Source organism: Coffea eugenioides, chromosome 5, assembly GCF_003713205.1.
Source record: "Coffea eugenioides isolate CCC68of chromosome 5, Ceug_1.0, whole genome shotgun sequence".
NCBI classification, from domain to species: domain Eukaryota; kingdom Viridiplantae; phylum Streptophyta; class Magnoliopsida; order Gentianales; family Rubiaceae; genus Coffea; species Coffea eugenioides.
The window spans coordinates 3,601,077-3,613,594 of NC_040039.1; the positions used below are offsets into that span (position 1 = coordinate 3,601,077).

A 12,518-nucleotide genomic window follows, 5' to 3' on the forward strand; every position below is an offset into this window, starting at 1 on the left:
ACTTTCGTAGTGAATCAATTATACTCATAACTAATCCATACCTATTTTCATGGTTATAAAATTAGCTACAAGTTCATTTCTTCAATGAAATTACATGAAATGAATCACTAAAAATCACATAAGTGCACCAATACTTTCGTGAGTGTACTCCCTATGTTTAGCACTTCTTGAACTAGTGTTAAATCTCAATTTTCATTGCAGAAACAACACCTTAGATAATCACAATTAATGGTACCAGATTAATCATGAATTCAAGAGCTAAAGTGCTAAATAACTTGCTCAAATCATAGCAGTCAAATAACCAAATAATAAACACTAACAATTATAGAAAGTTCAACCAAACCCAAGGCATAAACTTTAGAGACACATATTGAACACAAAATCCAGAACTTGTATATTAACTAAACTTGGAATCAAGTACAAAAGATAAAGAGTTGGAAAGAAAAGTAACCCTTATCACATGAGCTCTTCCCTTGCCTTCTTCATCTCCATCTTCATCTTTGCCTAGCTAATAAACAAGTAGGATGAACTATACTACTCTATACTCAACTACTAAACTAATTGAACTAAGAAAAACTAGTGAGAACTACATTTTTGTGGAGTTTCTCTAGCCTCCCCCAAAAACTCTGAAAATGTTCTTCAAGGCTTGTATTTATAGAGGAATTTCTTGTAATGGACAAGTGTTTTTTTATGTCTTGAGCCCATAAAGAAGCTAAAATGGAGTTGTAAAGCTTCTTTTGCAGCTGTCTTGGGCTGTTTCCACCGATAATCTTGCAGGAAAGGTTGGTCAAAAAGTTTGTGTGAACAGAACACAAGTTGGTGCACCGAAAGTAGTGATCCGAGGGATAGATCCGAGCTCGGATAGGTTAAAATAGCCCCTCGGATCGCATTTTTCTTCATTTTTATTTTCACTGTTCATTGGGATCCGAGGCCTGCTACAGTGGATCCGAGCTCGGATCCTATGGCCTCGGATCCACTTGTCCGGAAGATCAGACGCGGGCTCGGTTCCTATTGGATCCGGGTTCGGATCACTTGCTCTATTTTTGGTGCACTTCAACTGATATTTTCTCGATGTTAGAGGCTGAACCAGCTCATATCTAAAACATGAAAGTTGTAGACTTTTGAGTTATCTTTCCAATGCATCAAGAATCACCTCATTTGGATCTGTGTAGGCTGAGATATGACCGAAATACCCTTGCCTGCTCCATGCTTTGTTCCAGTTTCGACCAATAACAATTGACTCTGTACTTCGGCTTTTTGACCTGGAAAACCTTCAAACTGGATTCATATGTCTTCACCAAAGTTGTAGATATATCTCTTATCTTCAAATTGGTTCAAGAATCATTTTAATCCGATCACTGTAGCTCAAGTTATGGCCGAAATACGAAAATGTGTCAAAACTGTCAAAATACACAAAATCCCACTAAAAAGTGATAAAAACCTCATTTAATCATTTAAAAGCATTTTTCACCAATTATAGCCGAAATGATTCATTTTCTTCCAATAATATAACTAAAGTGACTAAAAATAATATAAAATATTATACAATTATTACGTAAATTAGTCACTTATCACTTTTTTTCATGTAACTATTATAATAATTCATTTATTATTATTATTATTATTATTATTATTATTATTATCTTAGATATAAACCCGTGCATAGCACGGGACACACTCAAATGTGTCATACTATTTTTTTTTTTTTTGAGGGATTTTGGCTGCATTAACTGTAACTTTTGAAATCACATACATATATAAAATTCTGCTAATCATTACTTTCTATAGCTTAGGATCTTAAATATTCGTGAAACTATTTAAAAATAGGGAGCCGGAATACTTAAAATATAATAAAACATAAAGACAAGGAGATAGAATAATGATAAATTTAGGAATCTTGGATCAGTGGCCTCTTAAGTTGAACTTTTGTATAGTTCTATCTTACATAAGTTCTATTTCATTTGATGTAAACTAGTATAATTTTGGAGTAAGCATGAATTTTAGCAACTTATACAAATAAATTGGTGTAAAAATTACATCAAAAACAAAGTTTATGGGAGTTTATACCAAAAGTAATAAGAATTATCAACCATATATAGACTAAGTGCTTAGGAAGTTGTCCGATGGTGTGTTTTGTTTGCTGACATGTCATTTGATGATTTGCTGAAAAGTGGTCGTTCTCCATGATTGTTGGCCTGTGGATTGCGTTTGTGAGCCACCGAGCCCTGGCTGAAAAAAATTAACTCCTTCAGTGGAACCCAAGACCGGACTCATAGTGGTCATAATAATAATAATAATAATAGAGTTAGGCTGGTAGTGCTGATAATAATGCTACTCTGCTTCCCATTTTACCTAATGTCAGGTTTGTGGTGAGTTAGAGTGTGTATTTGGGTCAATGTGACAACTCCTGTTTTACCTATTTACCCTTGCCTTACATGTTTATTTACTTTTTTTTGTGGGTTGACTTAGTTTAGCTGTTGTTGGGTTATAGATGTCAAAACAATGCTTTGTCACTGTGTAACTTTTCAGCCATGCGTCCTTTCTTTGCCTCTTATACTTTCGAACGTTGTCCTCCGTACGTCTTTGGAAGCTACTCCATACTTTCTGTCCTGGATTTTGCAGATGCTATCATGCTTTGTGGTTGGTTTATGCATCCGGTGATCATTTTCCCTCTTTCGTTCTGTTGTTTCAGCTATAAGGTTGGTTTGCTCTTTTTCCCTCTGCTTCGTTCTCTGTTCTTTTGGAGCTTTCATTTCTATTGGCCAGCTTCAGGGTAATTATCTCCGCCAGTTTTTCGCTTTTCGTTTTATATGCTGTTTACTGCTTCTCCTTATCACCTGTGGCAGCATTTGCTATTTTATTCGCTGACTTTGTTCCTTTTTCCCCTGTTTCCATGCTAATGAATTAATGCTGATTCATGTATGCCGTTGCTATTGTGGTGACCTCATTTTAAAACAAAAAAAAAAGGTTTTTCCCGCCTCTTTGTTTTCTTTCCAATATCTCATCTTTCTGTGCTTGTCATTTCCTCTTCTACAGCTTTATTTGATGTCTTTGTACTTGGGATTTTCTGGCATTCTCGTTCTTCCGAGGACGCTGCTATGGAGCTGATCTTCTGTTATGTGTTATGGCAGGAATTTGGTTGCAGGTCAGATGCTTGTTTCTTTGTTTTGCTTGGCTTTTCCCTCCTTCTGGCTGCATTAGTTGCTGGCTATTTCTTGCCTCCTTCCTGGTCATTTCATATTTTACGTATTTTCCCCAACATGCATGGCTTCTTCAGAATCTTCGTGCTTTCTTTAGTATTTTTGCTTCGTACATTGTTTAAGCTTGCTTTACCGTTTTCGCTCGCTACATTTTTGTACTGTAGATGGTGTTCATGCATGTCTTCATCCTTTGATTGTTTAATTTCTTACATCAATTCACGTGTGTCGTGGTCTTCAGACTCTTCACTGGAAATCAGGAACTGCTCCACCAACTCTTACCCACTCCAATCTCCAGAGTCCAGACGTCCTCCTCACCCCTTTCTTTCTCCTTTTCCTTTTCTCAATCAATCAATCTTCTTCCTCTGCTCTTTTGCCCCTCTCTTCCTCTCTTCAACACAAGTCAAATCTCTTCTCTCCATCTCTCTGTTTTTTGTTTGTCTCTCAAGTCCACTGCTTTCTTCATTTTAATTTTGTTTATGCTGTTCCTGCCCCTTGATTAAATTTTCTTTTATTCTCTATTAAATTTTATTTGCTGTTCCAGACTTCCAGTTCATCTCAATCAGACTCTCAGGCAGACAGACACCCAAATAGACTCCAAGTTTCACTAATGGCGACTATCCGGATGATTAGCAATTAACCCTTTTTTGTATTTGTCTTGAATAAGACACCGAATCATTTTAATCATGTTTAATGATATAGTGTTTGTGGGGGTTTTAACTTGAACAGATATAGCAGTCAATCTCACTGGTATGCAAAATCTTAAATCTTTCTAAAACACTTTTTGTGGAACATAGTTTTTGAGTAAATCTACTTTTAATGCATAAATGAATCTCAATTACAGATGGTCTGTTCAGATGAATATACAACGGCAAGAAATACCATGTGGCAGATATTGCTGCATTACTCAGTAGGACTTGGAGCGCCGGTGTTGATCGAATTATTGTAAGTATATATCCCTGAACAAAACTTTGGTCTTTTTCATACGGATATGTCTCGTGCGACTATTTTTCTGGTTGCTGTTATTATTAGCTCATTGCAAAGGATAAGTTTGCAGCCCATTGGCTCGTTGCAAAGGATATGTCTCTTACATGGACTATATTAGTTGTTGTATGATGGCTTCATTGTGAGTCATATTATACTGGATGTGGTAAATATGCTAAAATGAGTGGTTGTGAGGCTATAAAAGTTATTTCTTGAGCAATGTGAAATCTTTGCTATGGACCAAGTCCAAATGATATAGTTCATGTATGATGGCTTCATTGTGAGTCATATTGCACTGGATGTGGTAAATATGCTAAAATGAGTGGTTGTGAGGCTATTAAAGTTATTTCTTGATCAATGTGAAATCTTTGCTGTGGACCAAGTCCAAATGAACCAGATAATATTAACCAACAATTTCTCTCATTAAAGCTTGCATGTCATTTTTCTCTTATTTTCCGTGCATTAAAAAGTTTCGAGTTGTTTCACCTATTTGTTTCATTGTTCTCCCCTTGTGACCTTGAATCAATTTGGTGAAGGTTCAACCTTGCAGTGAGCTTGACATGGAAATGAAGTGCAAACTGATTTCAGAGTATATGACAAAGGTTACTTATTTGTGTTGTATGATAACTTGCCTAAGCTTCTTTGGGTGATCTAAGGTTAGAGTAAATGGAATGCAAGAACTCTACTTATGCTTGTGATTATCCTTTTGACAGATTTCAACTTTATTTTTGGACGAAGCACTGCAATGTATTGGGGAAGAAAGTAAAGTTTTCCAGTTCTACTCTCAACATTTTTTGTTTGTTGACTATCTTCTTATGGATTGTGCCCTCAGCTTCATTACATAGTGGAGCAGAGTTTAGGCCATATATGACTTAATGAATCTGAAAAAATGAGGTCACTTGCTCGTTTGTATTAATTGTCTGAAACTTCTGCAAAATGTCACTTTAAAATAAAAAATTATCTTCTGCAAAATGTCACTTGAGCTAAACTACTTCTTGGAAGGGATATAGGGTATATCTTTTAGGTTTATTAATTCTTTCTGCAAATTATTTAGCTGACTGCTCTATTTTAATTTGTAGGTAATGAACATATTGAAAATGTTGTGCCAGTACATTGTGATGATGAGCAAAAGGTTGATTGATCATGAGACAACTTCCAAGGAGCTGCTACAATTGGGCTGGACTCCATGCTTTGAACAAATTCTACATTGGAAGATTTTCTGAGCAATATTGTTCTTTGTTATAACCAAACCATGCAATCTTTAGCAAAAGTCCTTTTTTTTATAGTATTATGGGAGTCTTTTCTTTAGCCTACAGAACTGGGTTTAAAATTTATTCAGGCTGGTTTTACTTTATATTATAGGAGGATATTCTTGTTCTTGCAATGGCAAGACTTTTCCTTTGGGATTGTCCTCAACATTGTTGGACTTACGGTACTGATGAACGGTGCAAGTCATATTTTATGTTTCATAAGATGGATGTTCACCAGCCGCAGTTAATATTCAAATACTTACCAATACTTTCATTTACAGAGAGTTACGTTTATCAGGTAAACAAAATGCAACTCTCTCTCTCTCTCTCTCTTCCCTTACTATATGTGGCTTATATTCTGCATTTTGGTGTGTACATTAACTTGCAAATCCATACATTGTTGGTCCATTTACCTGTACAATAGATGCTCAGTGACTTCCTTATGTGTCCTAAATAAAATGTTAAGCTTCCTTACATAGTCCACTACCCCTTTTCACAATGGAATACGGTAATACCAACAAATCTTTATGACATGAAAAAAATTCCGTTACTTTTTCCAGTACATGTGAATGTGCTTATTGCTTGGTACCTATAAATGTGAAAAGTTGTGACAGTAATTGTTCCAATTTTTTGCTACTATAAGTAATGTGTCAATTATGTACCTGAATAGCATAGTGAGAGCTGGCATTAACTTTAAAGTATGGGGAAGAAATCTTCTTTAGCGATGATAATAAGCACATAGGTATAATCATGTGTTGTGTAAATCAGCAAGTCAAGCTTGACTGAGAAGTTTCTACCTTCAAACATCATGCCAACTCTGATTACAAGGTTTTGGAGGATGCTTGATTTTCTTTTCTCAGATTTTCGGCTAGACAGGGTGGAAGGGCATGATAGCAGTTCTTTGGCTCGGTTCAGTTAATGTCAAGTGTCAACATGCTGCAAGATAACAATTAGTTTTCTCGATAAATAACTGATGCTGTTAAAAAGGATTTTAATTCCATAATATGTTTCATTCATGCTTCCTATTATCTTGATTTTGAATTTATAGTTGGATACTTTGAATGAGAAGCTACGTCAGTCACCAACTTATGGAGTTCAGCTTGGAGAAATAGAATCCTATGCAGTAAAACTGCAATTTAGAAGATCTTTATATCAAGCTATTTTCAGGATTTAGGTTTCATTGTCCTTTTGGCACAGGTGTGCCAAACAGAGGAAAGAAGGGCAATAAGATCCTTGAAGATGTTAGAAGCTGACCCATTTAAACCACTTCTTATCCTACTTGAGCATCAAGGCCTTCTCACGGAGCAGTCTATATCTATTTCTGTTATGATTTTTGTAGTTTCCTTTATGTTCCCTCCATGTGGGTTCTTAAACAGTATTCTGGAGGTTTTTAGAATCATAAAGGTTATATTGCCCCCTCCATTTTTTCAGGATAAGAGAAGAGCTTTGGTTTGGTGTAGAGTCCTGGAGTCTTGAAAGAAAACTATATGTTGTCATCCCTTGAGTGGAAGTGAGGTAAAATTAACAAGTGCATTCCATATTTTGACAAATAAAGTTGTGAGACATTTTCCTTTCCTTGTTTGACTAAACCATTGGCATCAGATTCTACATAGTGCAGATATCTGTTTAACACATGCATAAATTGGTAATCTATTGTATTTGATTTCTTTAATTTGAGTAATAAAGCTCTGCACTTACGGAGATTTATTGCTACTTTTAGCATCACAAAGAGAAACTGGCCCCATGTGTTGCAGCATTTGTGGGAAAAGATTGATGGAATGAAAAGAGTATTTCAGGGAGAATGTAAGAAAATATATTTATTAAAAAAGCAAAGAAAAATGTAAGAAGTTTATGATGGGAAACTTCAATTTAGTTGTTAAAACGCTAACGCTGCAACACAACTACACATCTAAACTTCTTTATATTTACTAATTACTATTTTCTATCTTCTTCTTCTATTGCTTTTATTTTATAGAAACCATAGACTACATGGATTAGAGGTGTTATCAAGCTTGACTATAAACCTCAGAAACTAACCTATAGAGCATGTCCCAATTGTAATCACCCAAATAGCTGTATGGATGAGTGAAAAATTATATGCAAGTACTGCCAAGCTAATGTTGACCTCCAACATAGGTACTTATAAATAGCGTACAGTGTTTATGTTAACCAGTCTAAGCCTCCAATCACTTGTATATTTGTTTATTAATTCCAAGGATTGTATTTCGAGTTGGATCACGGATTTAACTGGAACTCTTTGTCCTATTGCCATGTCCTCTGAAGTCGAAAGGCTAACTCAGTTTTCAACTACTGAGCTCTAATGTTTGCAAATAGAAGTAATTATCAATTTTTTTTTTTACAAAACAATTGTTTCCCTCTATTTTTTCAAAAGCTTATATTGCTTTCTCGCTTTATCCGCACTAGAACATGGATATAGCTCAGCATCTCCAGACTATTCTACATTGAAAGATGCTTATATGCTACATCAAGCCTTCTACTTCAAAGTCCAGGATGATGAAATGCGTAACTTATGAAATATACCACTTACTACACTACAAATGAAGCTCTCAACATTGACAACCTCAACATTAACAATCTCAACATTAATGATTGACAATCTACCTATTCTGTATTTTTACTCGAGCCTTCATGTATCAACAGTCTGCACTTATTACTTGTAATGTTTTTTACTTATGCCTTTGATATGTTATTCATTATAATTTCCAATTTTGTCAATTCCTTGTTTCCAGTTTTTTATTAGCTTACTCGGCAACACCGGGTATGCCACTCTCTGAAATCTACACCGCGCTTACAACACCGGGTATGCCAGTCTTTGAAATCTACACCGCGCTTACGCGCGGTGAGCACCTCCTAGTATCAACTGAAATAGTTTATCTAAAGCTATGCTGGCAGTCAAGTGTGTCGACTGGTATGACCGGTACTTCCAATGATTCTCTCTTTTTTTCTTTTTTCTTTTTTTGGTGGGAAAAAGTTTGGGTGGTTTCATCTCTGGTTACCACCATGGTCAGAACATGTCTCCAAAATCGTACGTCACTTATGATCAGGACATTGCCTACAAAACCATAGATCGCTTATAGGAATCATTATAAATCGTCAATCAACGCAACCTTTCTATCAGCAACAAAATTTAAATACATGATTTTTTATAAGTATTTCGTCCATATCAACTGAACTAATTTGCGTTGGCACCAAATGATTCTCTTGAAGTTCATTAGTTCACTATTCGATGAATGAACTAATAAATTCCAAGGTGCATGAATCTAGAGGTAAATGAATGTAGAATGAATAGATATGAATCTTTAAGTTCCTGTATATGCAAATACATGAATGAACCTCTAGGTAATATGAAAAGGCATCTCTCTAAATTTGAGGCAAAAATCTAACAAATATTACTTGGCATGAGATAACTCCTCTGGTAAAACCATTTCAGAGAGTTAAGATACAAGTTTGTGCCTCACCCATTCCCTGAAAAAGGAAAAAACAATAAAGAAAAAGGAAAGCTTGTACCATTTACGCTTGTTTCTTCCCAAACTGGTTTTTTTATTTTTGCTACTATTGCCAGTTACTACTGTTAGTATGGGATCTACGGAACTGGCAGCTATATAGCAAAGGTGGTTGCCAGATTCATATTTGAAAAGCTCGAACTTAAAGCTGTGTTTGAATCTTTAATTCTTGAATATTTGCCAATCTCCTACTTAAAGCGGTGTGTTTGAATTTTTAATTCTTCAAAAGCTGTGTGTTTAATCCTTAGCACTATTATAATGGGACTATTATAATGGGTTTTACTATTCTTTTCTACAATTTAGGGCAGGGTCAAATAGATTCTGATAAACACATGCAAAACATCTTCAATACAAAATATGAGGAGTCTCTTATCCATTTTCATTATTCGATTCCTCAATAAACATTTCAAGCACTAGCACTAGAGAACATTGGTTGAATCTTCCCATGCTGAGTTGCTAGTAAAGATGATGAGGCAGGCGCGGAGCAACAAGGAGTTGGAGCGGAGTGGCTTTCATGTTTGACAATCCGGCGCTCTCAGTCATGTCAACCGGTTCATTCGAAGGAGTTGACAGTTCAAAAGCATGCAGCAAATTAGGCAAGACAAGGTGTAACATCTGTAGCCCAAAATTAATGCCGGGGCAAATTCTTCTACCACCACCAAACGGGATCAACTCAAAGTGATATCCTTTTGCATCAATAGGCTTATGAGTGGTGAGGAATCTCTCCGGCCTAAATTCCAATGGATCATCATGCCACACGTTGGGATCTCGCTGGATTTTCCTTATGTTCAGGATTACTCGTGTGCCTTTGGGGATATGATAACCACCTACAATACAGTCTTCCCTCAATTCTCTAGCGCCCCCCAATGGCTCAGGTGGATATAGTCGTAGTGCTTCTTTGATGATAGCTTGGAGGTAGACCAAATTACTAATGTCTGACTCTGAAACTCGCCTCGCCTTGCCAACCTGCAGATCTAGTTCTTCTTGAGCCTTCTTCAAGACTTGAGGGTTGTTCATTATCAAAGACAGTGTCCATATTAGCGCAACTAAAGTGGTGTCACTCCCACCAGAAATCAAAATCTGTCAAGCCCAAAAAGCAGCAAATTTTTTGAATTCATTTGCAGTTTTCTTTTAAAAAAATTACTAATATTCTAGATATTGATAAGCTGTGAAAAAACAAAATAAGAATAAGAAAAATTAAAAAGTATAAATAATTCACTTACTGTGCAAGTGGCTTTGGTGATAGTATCAGCATCGTAACCACCAACAGCGGCAATAGCTGCAGCTTCCTTGAGTGACAGCATGACGTCCATGAAGTCCCGGTGATCACTAGTGGCCTCCCCTGACTGTTTCTTTTGACGATGTTCTTTCAACCATCGGTTGGCTAGCTGATCCATCTCTCGAGCATTTACTCTCATTTTCTTTTCATACCCTCCCCAATCCAACCATCTCAGATAAGGAACAGAGTCTGCCAGTACAAACAGCCCAGTTAAATGAAAGAATTCCCTCATCACATTTTGGCACAACCTTGCTTCTTCCTCCGTGCTAACATCTACTGCCCCAAAGAACCTTTTACCCACAACCATCCTAAGGATCACGTTTAGAGTTAAGTCCGCAAACCACTGCTTCATTTCCACCAGAACAGGGCCTGAGCCTGTTGAAGAATTCCAGAGATTGTAAAGATTTCTTGTGGAAATCTCAGTTTCAGAAACTCTGAGGTGCTTGAGGAGCTCAAGGCGTTTAGTGGAGAGTAGTTCGGTGGCAGTTAGCTTACGTATTTCTCGCCAATAAGCACCGTAAGGAGCGAATCCCAAAGCGGCGTTGTCATAATTTAGGAGTTTACCTGCTAAATAATTCGGACGCCCTGCTGCAGCTAAGTCATGGGTGGTGAATATTTCCTTTGCTAGTTCCCAGCTGCTTATAATAAGGGTTTTATGCACTCCTAGCCTGATAGTGAATGCCGGTCCATATTTATCGGCCAGGGCTGCCAAGGTTATGTGGGGAAGCTTTTCTGGACCTCTTCCTAAGAGGTGAAGGTGGCCAATAATAGGCCATGCACCACCTGCTTCTGGTGGTACCAAACCATGTTTTTTGGCATCTTTCTTGAAGAAAAAGTGGACAATGAAGAAGGAGAAAGCAAGCAGTCCAACAATAGCAGCATTTAGGTACGGGAAAGTCCAGTCCGTCATGGTTCCTAGCATAAAAAGATTCAGATACAGCTTTCTGGGGACGTTGGATTAATTTGTTGGGGCGACTAGGCGCTTAATTTGAAATAATATGTATGCGCCATATCATAATAACACAAAACGCTATGTTTTTAAAAGCGGACTGGACCAGTGGATCCAACCGGTCGAATCGAGAACCGATGAGATGTCTGGTCTGAGCAATATTTTAAATACACTTATTTAATATTCGGTCAAACCAATTAAAAACCGGGTTCAACCAAAAAAAAGTAATCGGCTTTTTTTCATTTTTTATTCTTTGACATTTTTTTCCCTTTCCTCCCTTTTCTTTGACTACAACGAACCCTTTACTCGTCCAGACAAAGCTTCACTCATTTTGTTTTGTTAATCACAAGAAGCAAACTTAGGGTGTTCTTTCCTCCTATTTTTGTGCTGATTTTTTTTCTTTTTAACTTGATTTCATCCTCTATCATAAAACCAAACACCAGCCATGCTGTGAATTTGTCACCATGGCCTCCATCTTACAACGCCAGCATGACAGGTAAATCCTTAAAATCAATTAGTTAAAAAGCAAGCAAGAGAGAGAGAGAGAGAGAGAGAGAGAGAGAGAGAGAGAGATGGAGAGAGGAAGATATATATTAAGCAAGAGAGATAAGAATTCATACCTTTGAAAGGGATGTGCGTGCGAGTGTGTGTGATTTCGATCAAAGATGCTTCCTAGCGGCTTGGAGTTGCAAAGAAATAAGAAAACCACAAGATTAAGGTTTCCTTATTTAATAGATTTGAATGCCCAAATAATTTTTAATACTTTATTTTGGCCCTGTTGAAGCTGTATTTCCTTCTACCGATCTAAACTGGAGAAGTAAAGAAAGAGTTCGACCACGTGAAGGCAGAACTCTGTAAGAAACTTGCAAGGAAAGGACAAATCTATGAGGAGCCTAGGGGTCAAGTCCTCAAAGTCACTCCGACGCTCAAGTTAGTTTCTAACTGAGCAGAAAAAATGAGTTTCTGAGTGGGTGTTATATATCTAAAAGAAATTCCTCACCTTTAGGGTTGTAGCTCTACATAAAAGATAATGAGATAGAAGATTTCTATATGGTTGGATAGACATTGGTACAGATAATGGATTTCCATCCTTTTAAGATAAATTAGAATAGCCATTATTATTTACCAATTAAGATCACCCTTATCTTTAAGAAGTTAGAAGCATATCCTATCTTTAAGGTTCAAGTTTGAGGTCAATTCGGTTTATATCAAGTTGGGACAGTTTCGATGACCACGTAGCATACATGCAATGTATACCTCTTTAGACCTCTTATGTTAGAAAACTATTAGTACACCTAGAAATAATTGTAATTTATAACTATAGTCTTAAATTCT

The 12,518-nt window shown here is 36.7% G+C and overlaps 1 protein-coding gene across 1 annotated transcript; it reads right to left on the reverse strand.

The window, feature by feature from the left end:
- Positions 1-9,327: 9,327 nt before the first annotated feature.
- LOC113771001 (cytochrome P450 CYP82D47-like) lies at positions 9,328-11,144 on the reverse strand. Its single transcript, XM_027315634.1, has 2 exons — positions 10,179-11,144; positions 9,328-10,035 (listed from the first exon to the last, which is right to left on the reverse strand). The coding sequence occupies exons 1-2, from the start codon at positions 11,142-11,144 to the stop codon at positions 9,412-9,414; spliced, it is 1,590 nt and encodes a 529-aa protein (XP_027171435.1). The 3' UTR covers positions 9,328-9,411.
- Between the last annotated feature and the right edge of the window lie 1,374 nt (positions 11,145-12,518).